Source organism: Zootoca vivipara, chromosome 6 (assembly GCF_963506605.1).
Source record: "Zootoca vivipara chromosome 6, rZooViv1.1, whole genome shotgun sequence".
NCBI lineage: Eukaryota > Metazoa > Chordata > Lepidosauria > Squamata > Lacertidae > Zootoca > Zootoca vivipara.
This window is the reverse complement of record NC_083281.1, coordinates 47325683-47341949: the sequence shown is the minus strand read 5'-3', so window position 1 is coordinate 47341949 and position 16267 is coordinate 47325683. Positions and strand designations below refer to the sequence as shown.

The 16267-nt window shown below is 45.3% G+C and overlaps 1 protein-coding gene across 1 annotated transcript; it reads left to right on the top strand.

Moving 5' to 3' along the window:
- Nucleotides 1-897: 897 nt before the first annotated feature.
- On the top strand, nt 898-14398 carry LOC118086888 (lysosomal protective protein). Its single transcript, XM_060275914.1, has 11 exons — nt 898-2208; nt 3647-3758; nt 4253-4388; nt 5340-5494; nt 5944-6035; nt 6630-6714; nt 8636-8785; nt 9369-9496; nt 11562-11724; nt 12320-12409; nt 14179-14398. The coding sequence occupies exons 1-11, from the start codon at nt 1940-1942 to the stop codon at nt 14263-14265; spliced, it is 1467 nt and encodes a 488-aa protein (XP_060131897.1). The 5' UTR covers nt 898-1939; the 3' UTR covers nt 14266-14398.
- Nucleotides 14399-16267: the final 1869 nt, after the last annotated feature.

The window sequence follows — 16267 nt, the reverse complement described above, 5'->3', positions numbered from 1 at the left end:
GATGGCATTCAGTTTCCCAAATTGATGGATCTGGAAAGAAATGAATATGACTGGGTAGAAAACCAGATGACCTGTCAGCCCAAAGCACCTACCCTGTGTTCAATAAGGGGCAACCCCATCTGTGTGCCTTCCAACATCTGCCAGGCTTGAATGGGTAAATTTGTGGATTCACCATTGACACCTCAGTGAAGTGGGTTCTCAGAGGAGTGAATTACAGATGGTTCCTTCCAAGTGGGGTGTTTGTGCCATAGCCCATCATTTCTCTGGCCTGGACAAACTAGTGGCATCAGGTAAGCCAGCCTGGCACTCCTGACTGAATTTAAGCTCTTAGCCTGGGCAACATCTTACTGAGAGAGGGAACCAGACTGTTCATCTTCAGCCCATCTCAAGCTTGCACACCATGATTCCAGGCATCCAGAACTTCTAGTCCACCCTCAAATATAAATATTTCCGGCACAGCTTGATGGAACAAGCCGGAGAAGGCAGCCACAATCTGCAGCATCCACCACATCAGTAGAAGAGGGCATGCCGGGCCAGGAGGGCAAGTTTCCATGACTTTGAGAAGATACGTTTTGCACTTTAGAAACTCTGGACCCAGCCTGTGAGCTGGCCCACACATACACACTTAGGAGATGGTTAGCATGTGGGATTGAGCCAATGCATATCAGGGAGATCAGCCTGGACCACCACGAAGACCACACTATTCAATGGGGTCTCTTCATACAGTCAGAAGCTGGTCCACATATGTGCTCCACATAACTGAAAGGGTACCTTATATTTTGGAAAAGCCTAACTCCTGGTGGAGAAGTGAAATTCAGCTGGGTTATGAATGAAACTACCTAATTTTTCAAACTTGTTACTTAAGTCTGCTACTTAAGTCCCATTCCCACCCACCCCCACCACCCTCTGTATATATATAGGGTCTGACACTTCTGTTTCTAGTGTATCTGAAGAAGTGTGCATGCACACGAAAGCTCATACCAAAATATAAACTTAGTTGGTCTTTAAGGTGCTACTGAAGGAATTTTTTTATTCTGCTAGAGATGTGATATACCAGCTTCCACCAGATGAGATCACCCAAGTGTCTTGCACCCTTACTTTTCCAGGTGATGTATCAGGTTTTAGCTAAGACAATTGTGAAGTTGGGATATAACAGCACTGACATAATAGAGGCGCTGGACTCAGCTTTTAAATGGCTAATTACCAATTCTGAATTAAGTGCTGATTTTTAAGGCTCCTTGAACCAGAGGCAATTCATTATTCTATAATTCAGTCTATCCCTATTGATCCAGTAAAGATCTGAGTATTTATGTAAGTGAATCAGTGGTGGTTGTTGATACACTTCATCAAAGAAAAGTTTCAAATTGGGGAGTTCATACATCACTCTCCTTTTTTTGTCACTGGGCAACAGCTTACAGTATTATTGCTACCTCTAAGCTTTTCTTACCTGTCCAAATGAAATAGTTTGTTATCCTTAGTTGGTTATCCATCCCCCCCCCCAAAAAAAAATGTCTGGGAGACCTAGGTTTGAAAAAGAAAGTTAATCCAAGGATTTTTAGCAGCCACTATTCTGTCAAACCAGGATAAAAGTAGAGGTTTGGAAGTATTGATGTCATGGAAAATGTGATATAACAATTATCAGATTTTGTGTTTTCAGAGATGTTGATGCCTAGATATTTCTGCTTCTTGGATTTTGAGAGATTCCATTAAGGAAGTTTCACTTAACCGTATCAGTACCAATGCTTGGAAAAGATTGGTCATAATTTACCTTGAAGCCAGAGACTTAGCCAAATCTAATCTGAAGTATTGTTAGGCTAATAAGGTGAAGGTGACATTTCAAATGACATTTCCTTCCAAAGAAGCCTGGCTTGTGTTTTGCTGGTACAGTAAGCCACACTGCCCGCCTTCCCATTATCTCTAGTGATCAATAAACAATATTATGCTGTTGGCTTGTTATCAGTGGACACGGGCTGAGCATGATATAAGGTGCCCTGCAACTCCACCACTCTATGGCAACCTGTGCCAAAACAGCACCATGCGCCTCTTGTTCAGGTTGTGCGTTGTTTTCAGTGTCTCCTATGGCCTCTGCTCAGGGACAGATGCCTCTCCGGATCTCATCACTTCCCTTCCAGGACTGTCTGAGATGCCAGCCTTCCAGCAATGGTCCGGCTATCTCCAGGCAGGATCTGGCCAATACTTCCATTACTGGTAAGCAGAGAGACAGAGAGAAATATTGAGTTAATATTCATGTCTCCTCTTCATTGAACTGTTCGTTGCTTTGGGTATGTGCTGGCTAACCTATGCATACTTCCAATTGCTCATTAATAGCTAAAAAGCTAATCCTGGCTAGACACATTGCTAACTACCAGGGAACAGTTGCTTCATGGACTTCCACCATTGGCGGCAGCAACGCTTCTGAATGCCAGTTGGTGGAAACTGCAGGAGGGCAAAGCACACTTGTGTCTTGCCTGCAGGTTTCCCTTTTGGGCATCTGGTTTGCCCCCATGAGAGCAGGATGCTGGACTAGATGGACCCCCTTGGGTGTGATCCAGCAGGCTCTTCTGATGTCTTTATGCTCTTGCTAACCGTTTGTTGAAATTGCCTTTGCCAAGATGTTCTGGATGAGCCGCAGCTTACAGAAACGCTTATGCTTCTTTACTGCCCTGGAACTAGCTGTGTGGAGCAGTGTGAGAATAAGTTGGTTGCTTGTAAAGTTAGTTAGATTGATTAATTATAATAATTTGTGTCTTCCCTTTACATGCACAAATTCCCCCCAAGGCAGCTTACAAATAAAGTCAAAGTGCAATAACAATAAGAACATTATCAAAACAGAAGCTGTTTCATTTCTGGTGGTGATCCATGGCCCTGCAGAGGGGTGGGGGCAGGGGGGAGGCAGGTCCAGTAGGAGCAGGCCGCCATGTTGGATGTTGTAGTATGTAGTTCCTTGCCAGCCTCTCTCCTGGATTCCTGCCCATAGGGCAGCTGCATGGAGGAAAATGTTGATTCAGTGAGGGCTGGTTCACAAGCGTAAATGAGGCACAGCCCCACCAACCTTAGCCATGTCACAACTGCTTGTCATATGATTTACAAAGGGCCCAGGGAGTGGCCCTGCCGGCCACCTTCCTCTTCCTCAGTCTCAGGGCTGATCTTGTAGAACTCACTTGGGAGGAGGATGGAGACAAAATTTTCTGGCTCTGCCTGTTGCTGGCTGTGGCTCCACCTCTCTCTGCCTACCGTTAGCCTGTCTGCCTTCTGCCCCACTAGTCCCACCAGCTAACACAACATTTATTTACACCCCAATGATGATGCCCCTGTTTCTCCTTCCATGTTCCCAATGCAGCCCCTCACTCAGCACAGGCATGCTTAGCTGTAAGACTTTTGTAACATCAGGCAGAGGCAGTTTTAGGGTTGCACAACCAGAGCAGTCACACTGGGTGCCACACTGCAGGGTTCACCAAAACAATGCTGTAGAACAAAGCATAAGAGGCGAGGTTGCACCAAATATTAGCGTCACACAGGGCGCCGCTTAAATTTGAGAGCCCAAAGTCTGCTACTGCATCGGGTATCTTCCTCGGGTCTCCATTCTTTGGGCGTCCTCCAGACATATTTATCAGGGTGTTTGCTCTCTCCCTTTCCATCCTGACAGGTTTGTGGAGTCTCAGGGCAACCCAGCGACTGACCCCGTGGTGCTCTGGCTAAATGGGGGACCTGGCTGTAGTTCCATGGAAGGCCTCCTGGCTGAGAATGGACCTTTCCATGTAAGTCTGTGGCCGCTCTGTATGCTGATGGGAAAGGAGAGAAACATGGGACAAGGAAGGGGTTGTGGATCAGGCAGTTGGGGCCTGAAGCTCTTGATCTCATCTCAAAGTTGTGGAGGCTGCCTGGGATCATTCTGTCAGGAGGGAAAAGTGCAGAGGCAACATACTTAGTATGAGATCACCAGAGCCAGGTGCAAAGGGGCTCTGTGCCGTTTTAGATTTGCCCAAAGTTGTTGAGCTTTTGGGGATTTCCCCGGACATTTGCCCGATTTCTGCCTGGACACTGCTGCCAACTGCAGTATTCTGTATGTGTCTGGGAGAATCTGGATGTATGGCAATCCTGCAATAATGCCCAGACCAACTCACAGATGCCTGATTTCTCAAGGACTGGGAATCTGAGACTGTGCTTGGAGGCAATTGATATGGAAGATTTAGTGAACAGCATGCTGCAAATACATCACATCCCTCTTTGTCTGCCTTGTGGTTTTGTGTAGCTGAATGACGATGCAACACTCTACCTGAACCCCAACAGCTGGAACAAGGTAGCCAACGTGCTTTACATGGAATCTCCGGCTGGAGTTGGCTATTCCTATGCCACAGAGGACAGCCCTATCAATGACAGCCAGGTAGGTAACTTGCTGTTTGTTCCTGGCCTAGTAAACAAACCAGGGGCGGGGGGTGTCACATAGCAGTGGTGGGTGGGGCAATCGATGGAATGGTGATGGTAGCAGCTGATGGGGGAAGGTTGTCAGTCCTGTGGCAGTAATATAGGGCAGAACCACACCATACATCATCATAATTAATTTGTACTCCACCCAACTGACTGGGTTGCCCCAGTCACTCTGGGCAGCTTCCAACAGAGCATAAAAGAACACATGATACATCAGACATTAAAAGCTTCCCACTACAGGGCTGGCTTCAGATGTCTACAGAAGGTCATATAATAGTTTATATCTTTGACATCTAATGAGAGAGTGTTCCACTGGGTGGGTGCCACTACCAAAAAGGCCCTCGTCCTGGCTCCCTGTAACTTTACTTTTTCAAAATGAGGGAACTGCCTGAAGGCCCTTTGAGCTGGACCTCAGTCACGGATTTAAAACACAGCCAGTGCACATTTAAATCATACGACTTCCCCTAAAGAATCCCGGAAATTGTAGTTTGCTGAGGGCACTGGGAACTGCAGAAACTACAGTTATCAGCATTCTTTGGGGGAGCCATGTGTTGTAAATGTGCATTGGCTGTGCCTTAAATGTATGGCATGGTTCTATCCAGAGGCAATATAGACTTCCTACACAGCTGCCTGGGCTGTGAGAGATCAGCTTACAAAGTTTGTAAGTATTGTTGGGACAGAATCCATTTGCCCGACAGGTAGGATAAGTCTTTATTTGGATGTTCACTGAGCCAAATCAAGACTTCTGTCATATTCTCCTGGCGGATGAGGAGCAGAGGGGTGGGGTGGGGTAAGATAATGCCAGGAGTGTGTTTCTTAATGCAGCCACACATGATATGCACATCAAACTCTGTCCTATGATTTGCACCAAAGCTAAGTGGTGGGTCAAAATTTCTCCCTACTTCAGGTAGCTGAGGACAACTACCAGGCTCTCCAGAGTTTCTTTGCTAAATTCCCAGACTTTGCAAACAACGAATTTTATGTTTTTGGGGAAAGTTATGGTGGAATCTATGTCCCCACTCTCACTGCCAAGATTGCGGAAGGATCAGCAGGCATTAACCTGAAGGTAAACACAATCGCGGTACAGGAAGCAGAGTCACTGGAAAACCAGGAGAGCTAAGATATTCCATGTAGGCCAAATGGCACATGAGTGACCACTGCCAACCCACAAGCAGCAGCCACTAATACAGATTTTGCCCTGATGACAACAAGCCCTGAAGGCCTCCTCTCACATCCAAACCAGGCCACATGGAAAGGACATGCCTAGAAGTGGGGAGGTGGATCCACTTTGAAGGCCTTGCTTGGTAGCTGCCTCTGAATGTACGGTGCCATTGCCCCACATCCAGTTGTGCTGTATCTCAAGAGGCACTAGTCACTACTGTTCCTCTGCCTGCTATCTTCAAACCTGGCATCAGGCCTGGTTCTAATTATAGCCTTTCAACTTAACTATCCCATCATCCAATTTCATACAACTCCTCCTTCCTTGGCATGATCGTTTGTTATCTGATTCCTCAGGGATTTGGGGTTGGCAATGGCATGCTGAGCTATTTCCTCAATGATGAGACACTGATGGAATTTGCCTACTACCATGGACTGTTTGGAGATGAGTGAGTACAGAAGAGGACAAGGGGAGTTGGGTCAGCAAGTAGCCACAGGTTTATCTCCCGCCATACAAGTCAATAACTGGTAGCTCCAAGTTTACATCTGGCCTCTAAAAGAATTGCCCCCGCCTTCTCCATTTGCCAGATCAAATCAGAAGGAAAAAAGGAGAGTGGAGATGTAGTAGTGTCTTGCCTTTATCATGTATCACTGAGTACATCAGAAACAATAAACTGGCAAGCAAGGCGGTTGGATGGCAAGTGAGTCAAAGGTGTGCTAAATAAGGGGAAGCCGATGTTTCCTGTCCTTCCTTCAGTGAATAAAATTAGCAATTATCGCCACTGAAGAGAGGACAGAAAGAAAAGCTTAATTTGCACAAACTAGGCAGAATAGTCAGGGAGGTTGTTGACATCTCCAGGGAACACAGGACAGATATCTGTCAACGTTGTTTGAACTACGGTATCTGTTCTCCTTTGTTGGGCAGGGGAGCTGGAGTGTGTGTGATCTTTGAGTGAAGGGTGGTATACAAATTTAATGATTGAATAAAAACGAATAAGCTTCCTTCTACCTGACACTCTACTTCCTTTTCTCCTGCCTTACAGCTTGTGGGCCTCCTTGAACGAAAACTGCTGTGATGAAGGAACTTGCAACTTCTCCAGCAACATGAACAGTGATTGTATCACAGCAGTGAGTGCCTGGACTGAAAATCCTTGATACTAACTCATGTAGTGTGCACTTTACAAACTCAGTTTCTACCTGGCCACAAACTAGAATGTTCTAATTGTTATGCAATAATGTGTTTTGGCCTGAACTGGTAGATTATGGGTTTAGTAAAGTCTTCTGGAAATGTCTCTGCCCTATTTTGTGCCCATAGCACCTACTACATCAAATTCTCTGAACAGCATTAGGCTGGGATTAGGAATTGTTGACCCACCAACTTCGCCATGTAACTCCTGAGCATAGCTGTCAAGTTCTCCCTTTTTTAAGGGAAATTCCCTTATGCTGAATAGGCTTCCTCGCGAGAAAAGGGAAAACTTGACAGCTATGCTCCTGAGCCTCATGGGACCTTTCTCTATGCCCATTGAGTACTTTTGCAGTAATAGCTGGGATGATGTGCGAAATCAGGAGGATATGATGATGATGATGATATCCTGCCTTTTTCCCAGACTGAGACACAAGGTTTCCCATACAGATAAAATAGAACAAGCTAACAACTTAGAAAAGACAATAATTAAAATAATATAAGAAGATTCATTAGAGACACAGACAAAACAAAAACAAAACACAGCACCAGACCTTTCGCCAAAATCAATAGGTTCGTTCCCAAAGGCCTGTTGGACTAGCAAGGTCTTCACTTGCCAGCAAGCAGAATCTTACAGCTATATTGAGATAAATTTACATTTCTCAACTGTAATGGCACTGGGTGGGCAACAAATGGTTCCACACCAAAATAATACATAGATGAATAAACCCACTATGAATTGGGTATGCCTTGGCTGCCAAGAACCATCCCAACGAGCAGGCTTTAACAATGTTTTCAAAGGGGTGGGACAAAAGCTTGGCTTTTGTTGAGACTTACCATATAGCTGAGGAGCTCTCCCTCTCTGCTGGCACATCCTGTGCAGCTGTGAGGCAGGGGTTGGAGTCAAGCAAGTTTCTGGGCTGATTTGGAGACATGTATTGAGAAAAAGAAAGCAGCCAACTGCTTTAACTCAATCTCACTCTAACCTTGTCTGAGTTTAAATCAGAGTAAGCAGAATTGCTCTATATCACAGTATCGTATTCTAGGGGTGCTCCTGACCCATCTTTGTCACTAGAGACCTAGGTGACCTCAGTGGCTAGGAGTGCCTTTTTCCAGCTTCAGCTTTTTGAGGTCCAGGATAGCCTGTCCACTGTCATCCATGCACAGCTAACTTCCAGGCTGGATTACTGCAGTCTGCTCCATGCGAGGCTGCCCTTGAAGTTGGACTGGAAGCTGCAGCTGGTGCAAAATGCAGCAGATCAACTTGCTCACTGGAGCAGGATATTGCCAACATGTTACCACACCGTTGAAAGAATTGCAATAGGTGCTAATTAGTTACTAGGCTAAATTCAATGTGCTAGTTTTGGTGCATAAATCCCTATACACCTTGGAACTAGGATTCCTGATAATCATACCCCTTATATATTCAGTTGATCACAGTGCTCTGTAGGTGAGGGCTGCCTGAAGATACCGTCTTATAATGAGGTCTGTTCTGCACAATGTAGTAATCAGGTCCTTAGTGTTGGGGCACCTACCCTTTGGAATCCCCTCCCCTTGAATATTACACAGGTGCAATCTCTGTTGTATTTTCAGAGGCTATCTTTACCCCACTCTGCATCTGTATTGGAATTGTTTTTAAGATTTTGGAATATGTTTTATAGCTTTGTTGTTAGCTGCCCTGGGCTCCTTTGGGCAGAAGGGTGAGATATAAATTTGATAATAAACCCATAAAAATAAACTGATGACCCTCGAAGGCTATAAATATTACCGAATGTCAAACATTTGTTTCCTTTCTCCTCTTTCTACACATAAACTCAGAGCGTAGCTAACTCTTCTATCCTCTTCTTCCCTGTTCCCATCCTCAAGATATCACAAGCGTATGGAATTCTTTATGGAATTGGCCTCAACATGTACAACCTCTATGCATCATGCTGGGGAGGAGCACACTACCAGGAGCGTTATGAAGCTGATCTGTCAAGCCTCTTCCACCACTACCAGTTTGATGTTCCAGTGCCAGTGAGTTGCTAGGCTATCTTCATCACATTTACATCCAGGGACATGGGAAGAGGGGGGCGATGGGAGTGTGCCGCCCCCGGCAGTGCGATCCCGGTAGGGTGCCATCGCGGCTGCTTTCCCCCACCCGCGTTGGGCGCCTCGCCCCCACAGGCGGCGGTCCCCGCCCCCAGAACACACACCACGCCCCTGCAGGCGGTGCACCATACCCCCAGAATGCGTGCCACGCCCTTGCAGGTGGTGCGCTCTGCCCCCGGGACGCATACCAGCCCCGCCCCCACCTGCTCTTCGCCCCTGGTGCCAGAGCATGAAGCTCTGCCACTGTTTACATCACTCATGTGGCTCTAGCGATTCTGTGAATTTAGCAAACTTTTTTTAAAAAATTTATTAAGCATTAGTATTCAGTATGGAAACTTTATTCCCAAAAGTTTATGCTAGGAAGGCATGATTCATCCATTTATAAATTAACTATGGGCCACTTGCTGAATCAGGCTTAGGTCTGGCAAAGCAAGGTGCTGGTATCTTGTACCAGCTTTCCCCAAAAGTATCCAACCTCATCTTGCCTTTTCCTTGCTTTCACTTTCAGAAAATTGGCTCCATCCCAGGAGTGCCACATTGTATAAATGCCACCGCTATGTATGTTTGGCTGAACCAGGATGAAGTTCGGCAGGCTCTCCACATCCCCAGCACTCTCCCAGATTGGGAGCTCTGCAGGTGACTCCCATCAAATATTTCTGCCCTTCAGAAGCATGGAAAAGTTGTTTTGTAATGGAAAGGTAATGAAGGGCAGTGGCCTGGCAAGGCTTTGTGGAAAAGTGGTGTTTCTCTGCTGGTATACAACTGATGCACTGCAGGTGCCAGAGCTTGATAACATATGGGTATGTACTAGGACTGAGATCAAATGAAAATGCAGACCGCAACAAAAACAGCTTCCCCATCTTTGTTTTGACAACCCTCTAACATGAAGCACCTGTTTCACTCTGCCCATACTTTCTTGCCCTAAGCCTGGAAGCTGGGGAAGTGATGTCAGAATTATCTGCAAGGGTAGTCTCCTTTCCCAGATAATTCTGTCCCAAATACTTCCAATTTTTGTATGGATGTACAATATAATCTTCTTCTTTGGCGATCACTCGTATCCGAGTAAGATTGTCTTCCATAAACATGGTTTTAACAATGGGTCCGTAAGTGACTGTGGAGGTGAATTCTGGATCCGCACGTCCTTCCACAGTAGGGACATTGGTTTCCAGGCGGGAGTTGATCATGGTGTGGATTTGCCAAGCATGCTTTCCTCTTAGCACGTTTCTCCCTTGCGTCCTGAGATTGAGTGTCTTCAAAGCCCATGACACCTTTGATAAAGGCTGTTCTCCAACTGGAATGCCCGCAGGCCAGGGTTTCCCAGTTGTCAGTGTTTATACTACATTTTTTTTAGATTTGCCTTGAGACAGTCTTTAAATCTCTTTTGTTGACCACCAGCATTACACTTTCCATTTTTAAGTTTGGAATAGAGTAGTTGCTTTGGAAGACGATCATCAGGCATCTGCACAACATGACCAGTCCAACAGAGTTGATGTTGAAGAATCATTGCTTCAACACTGGTGATCTTTGCTTCTTCCAGTACACTGATATTATTTTGCCTGTCTTCCCAAGTGATATGTAAAAATTTTCGGAGACACCGTTGATGTACAATATGATGTACAATATGAAATCAAGTGAAGGGAACTGAATATTTTATTGATGTACTGACTACCTTGCTTCTTCAAGATCTCCAATTCTGATAGTCCTGGGAGAACAACAATCATGTTACAGTCATCTTGCAAGATGTGGCATAAGCCCTTTATGATATTGAAGAAATCTTTCCCCCACTTCTCTGTTGGGGTTGCATGCATAGGGAGTAATCTGGTAGAACTTTTTCAGGTGACAAATGGACCTTTCTTCTCCTTGTTCATCTTACTGACATGCAGTCATCAATAGTCCTCTGTGGTATTTTTTCTGGGCATTTGCAGGGGTGTGCAAAACCTTATCATTATTTATTTGGGTATTTCAGTCTCACTGAGAAGTGACATTACATGTTCAGAAAATTTATTTGCGGAAATAACTTCTCCAAGGGTAAGGTTTTCCACCCACATGGCTAATCCTCACATTCGTTCACACCTAGCACAGTTGAGCATTTTTCTGTATTCTAGGTACTGATGCTTACCACCATTTCCCATTAAAATGGCTTATTGAGGCTTAGGTGGTTTTCCTTAAAAGAGACAATGAATACAACAACTAACTGCTACTACTGGGCATTAAGAGGTTTGGGCTGGAACTAATAAGTTGGATCTCAATTGCATGAGAATTCTGAAACAGTTGTAAAACAAACTGCCTTCCAGACATCTCTGGTTTAAATTTTAAAGGATATTTGTCTCAGTCGTGGACCGCTAAGGTTGGGAACATTTATTCCTCCCCAGCTTCTTTATTATTCTTCCTCTGGGGCAAGGCATAGAGTACATGGGTTTGCATATTCAGCCTCATTTCCTCTTTAAACCACTTGGTGGTGGACGGCCTTGGCTCATGCTCATATTCTGATAGGCCTGCAGGGGCAGGAAAGGAATTCTGTGGCTGTTGGCAGTCAATGAGAACCCCAACTTGCACGCTCTTGGCAGCTTGGATTTGCATCTTGGTGACAAAATCAAAAGGGCACCCTTGGTTGATCTTACTGGTGAAACAAAGGGGAGAAGGGATGAGGGGCCCAAGCTCCTTGGAAACCCACCCCCATGCATTTCTCTTCTCCATGCAGTCCACAGGTTAGCGCTCATTACCAAAGGGTGTACAGAGACATGACTCCCTTCTACAAGTATCTGCTGGCTCAGGACCTACGAGCGTTGGTTTATAATGGAGACGTGGACATGGCCTGCAACTTCTTGGGGGCTGAAAAGTTTGTTGAGTCTTTAAATCAGACTGTAAGTAACTCCTTTGAACTTTGCATATTTTAAGTGCTGTACAGTCATACCTTGGGTTACAAACGCTGCGGGTTGCGCGTTTTTGGGTTGCGGACTGTGTCGAACCCAGGAGTACCGGAACAGGTTACTTCCGGGTTTCGGCGCATGCACAGAAGCACAAAATGACGTTACGCGCATGCGCAAAAGTGCCAAATCGTGTCACGCATGTGCGCAAACGCGGCGCTTCAGGCTGCGAATGCTGCAGGTTGCGAACGTGCCTCCCGCATGGATCATGTTCGCAACCTGAGGTATGACTGTATTGAAAACCTATTGCTCCTTAATTTTTGTGTAAAGACACAGGTGATCCTCCCTTTTAGACACAGGTTTCCAACACTGACAGATGTGCAGTTGTTGTTAAAGACATAACCAAGCTGTCATTTAGAAAAGAAGTTAGAATGAATGGGCAGAGATGAAGAGAAAGTTAGCAAAACATGATCTGGAGTAATAAGTCTACCAAGAGCCATTTTTGGAGCATCCGTGATAGACTAGTATGTACAGTAAATTGGGTCTGCTGTCCGTTTCCAGTTTGTGACCTTCTTTTTCATTAATTCCACAGGTGCTAAATGATTACCAACCCTGGTATTTCAATGATCAGATTGCAGGATTTTTCAAGGAGTATGAGAAGATCACATTTCTCACCGTAAAGGTCAGTGATTTAATTGGAGCCAGTGGGCATTATACTTTTCATTATTTAAAAATTTATGCCCTGCTTCTCCCCTGTATAACAGTGTTACTCAAAGCAGATTTCAAGTAAAAATGAGCAACAAGCTAATAATTAAAACACAAAATAACAAGTTTATAAACAGCAGGATAACAGAAAAACAGGAAGAGCAACATTAACAGACAATACTTTAAAGCAGGAGCAGAGTCAAAAAGCTTTTTTAGAAAGCACATTATATGGGCTCGGTTATTTTTTAAGCATGACATGGCTCTCAAGATAGAGGTTTGTGATGGGCCCAGTGACTGTTTTACAGATTTCATCCCAACACAGCCACAGAAAAAGGTCAACCCCTCTTCCAACAGTAAATAAAGCCAATATATAAAGCATTGGGTTATAAAAGATTGCTACTTCTACTCTCCCAGCTTTTCCTTCAGGTTCTAGGTGGAGGAAGCACCTTTTATTTCTTTGCCAAAATGGGTCCTAGCAGGCAAAAGTGCTGATCTGGGTAACAATTTTACTTTGGGAATCTTCTGCCCTTAAAAATGAAGCTTTTTGCTCCCAGGATAAACCTTTAAGGAAAAGCCTAGGGGAAACTGCTGCACTGACTACCAATCAGAGATAGAGCAAATAAAATGTTGCCCCCAGTACATGGTGTGGGGGGTTGGCACTCATGGCTTGATTGAGTTTACACTACTGTACTTCTAGCCTGGGAAATGCTATTGCTTGCTATATCACCTCCCCATCAAGCGACAACTATGATTTTAGTACACAGTTAAACAGGACCTGCCACCTGTTCCGTGTGCCCTACAGAAGCAGCCAGTCCCTCACCTATGACGTGTGTGTGTGTGTGTGTGTGTGTGTGTGTGTGTGTGCAGTGTCCCATTAAAAATGCTGGTCAGTTAGAGCATAAGCAGCCAACAGAAAATACATTGGGGGCAATGGCTTCTCTAGCTGGAGAGACCCATTATTAAAAGGGGTTAGGTGTAATCTTGGGCCCCTTAACAAAGGCTTGGTTCTCATGTAACATTAAGCTATGGTTTGTTTAGCCTAACTGTGGTTTGTCTGAACATGTGAAAACATATCACATGTTTATTTTCTATCAATAAATGACAATGTGAAGCCATGGCTAGGTATTGGCTTAAAAATCATGGCTTATTCTAACTATGGTTTAACATTATGCATGAACCTAACAATCCTGCTTAACTATGGTTGTCTTCCCTACCTGTTACCCCAGATTGTATTTACTTCAAACACTTCTTACATTTAACATGCTCTACCTCTCTGCCATGACCCCAGATGCTCCTCAAGCTGGGAAGGCATGGCGTAAGAGTAGCTAGAAAACAAAATAGGATCTAAGCAGGTGTGGGGAACCTTTGGCTTGCCAGCTGTTTCTGAACCATCACTCCCATCAGTCGCAGCAAGCATGGCTAATGATGATGGGAGTTGTAGTTCAGCAACAACTGGAGGGCCACGGTTTCCCACACCTGCTCTAAATAAACAGTACATGGCTTGTTTGTTAAATAACATTAACCCCAGTTTATGTGAAAACACAGCCAATATGTGATTCATTGCACACACATTATCAAGACAGCACTGGCAAAAAGTTGCTTTCTCTCCTTCACACAGATGTTGTCTCTTCTTGCTCTGCTCAATATAAGCTTTCAGTATCCTTCACAATATTTTAGGCAGGGGGAAATGATTTCAGATGTGCTTTATCAGCTCTTTTCTAAAGCATCTTTCCCTCTTATATATAGGGTGCTGGTCACATGGTTCCACAGTATAAGCCTGGACAAGCTCAGAAGATGTTTGAATGCTTCCTCTCCAAAGCCAGCTACATCTGATCTATTGCCTTTAGTAAATGTCACTGAAAAGTTGTGGGGAAATGGTACACATAGTACACAATACTTTGTAACATAGTAGCATAATTGAAGCTATGTACATATATTATTATGATTGAATAGTTGCAGAAACTTATTAAATCATGTAATCTCTTGGATGTGTGATCAGTCTTGGCAGGGCAGGGAGAACAGATACTTCTATGGCACTTTTTGGGGGGCATCACAAAGAAATGCCCCCCCCTCTGTGGTAGAGAACCTATATCATGACCTGATTCTAGGGCTGTCATGTTTTTGTATTTTAAAAAAGCTCAACTTTTGGGGTGTCCTGGTTTTTGCTTTTTGAAATATGGCAACCCTACCTAAATAGATTTATTATATTTATATACGGTACTGTTTTCAGAAGAATATTGTTTCGCAAAGCCCGCTTACATAAAAAAGTAATAGGCTTTCCCCTTTGACTTACTAACTAAAAGAAAGCAAGAGAAACATGGGAGATCAGCCTAACGTTGTGAAAACAGAGTGTAAGTTGTACGAAAGCCTCCACATCCAGGTCATGCTCCTTTCCTCACATATAAGTGGTGCAAGTATGCAACTGGCTCTTCATCGTCTGGTTGGTGACATAGGGCCGAAATGGCTTGCTCTTCCTTTGCCAAAGAGCAACAGGCATTTGGAACTTTTTTGTTGTTGTTGTGGGAAAGGAGCAAGCTCTCTGAGGCTGCTCTGTCACTGGGTAGGACCAGGCTGGTCTTCCCATTGCCATGGGCGCAAAGGGGGCAGGGATTGTCTCAACTCTACCCAGCTTTTCATGCTACGACAGAAAATCCTCCTCCACTCCAACCTGAGGTCTACAAGGCTCACAAGCTGCCAAAACAGATTTTACAAAGTCCTGCCTAATTGGCTGGAGCCCTTGAAGAGCAAAGCCACAAACAGCAAGAGAGGTACAGGGGAAACTACCAGTGTCCTACTCTGCAGAGCCAAACCATATGCAATGATGCCTTTTTGCAACTCACTTTGGGGAAGGGGGGAAAGATCAGGATTCAGGGATTTTAAACAACCTACTTCCTAGGATTAAAACTCTGGTCTGTGCAAGGATACCCTACCCCAGGTAATTTTTGCTGGGAAAATGGCAGCAGGGGAAGATTAATACTAACCAGAAGTTTAAGATCGTTGGAAGGCCCCTCCACAAGAGGTTCGGAGAGTGGCAACACTAGAATGGCCCTTTTCTGCAATGGCTTCCCATTTGTGGAATGGTCCTCTTTAACCAGGCCTTTGGCCGACTGACATCCGATGCCCTTTTAAAATGTGCTGTGGAAGGGGATATTATTGGGTTGTCTTTTTTTTAAATTACATATTTTGTGTTATGTACATTGTGATTTTACGTTGTGGACTGCCGAGATCTATGGTCGCAACATTCTTTAATTAGGAAAGGAGGAAGTAGAAGCGAGTTGGTCGGGCCGGAATCTTGCAACATTCAGCTTCACTGGCGGGGGTCCAGCGTTACGAGAGAGGGGGGAAACTTCTTTGCCCACTTTCTCCACTGCACCGCCGTGGTTTTAAGCACCTCTTTCACGTTCGGTCTCAGTTGCCCTTTTTATTCTGAAGGAAACAGACCTCAATGGCACGTGGTTTCCCCCACCCAGGATGCTGCTTCTCCAACATTTTGGTCCCCCTCAGCCCCCGTCTACTCCGGCCCCGCGGAGTAGCCCAGCCCCCAGGGAAGCGGCCTTCCGAGAGGACACCCCACAAGCCAGGCGCCGGGAGCAGCTCCGAAGGGAGGCTGCGAAGATCCGCTTAGCAGCTGCACAACCGCCTCAGGCGCACCCCCGCCCTCCGGGAAGCCCGTGCGCATGCGCTTCCTTCCAGGGTGGAGTGCTCGTCGACCTCCTAGCTGCCCCGTTACACTTCCCAAGGAATCGCGCCTGACGCCTGGCTACTCGGCCACCGCAACCGCGCCCGACTGTTATTGGTCGTAGCTGACACGCTCCCTTCGTGGCGCCATGTTATG

What these genes read in the sequence shown, in the direction of transcription:
- LOC118086888 (XM_060275914.1), top strand. Translation starts at nt 1,940, where the DNA reads ATGCTGTTGGCTTGTTATCAGTGGACACGGGCTGAGCATGATATAAGG. An exon ending in CAGCAGGCATTAACCTGAAG is followed by an intron (nt 5,495 to 5,943) that starts GTAAACACAATC and finishes CTGATTCCTCAG; the next exon opens with GGATTTGGGGTTGGCAATGG. An exon ending in TTGAGTCTTTAAATCAGACT is followed by an intron (nt 11,725 to 12,319) that starts GTAAGTAACTCC and finishes TTAATTCCACAG; the next exon opens with GTGCTAAATGATTACCAACC.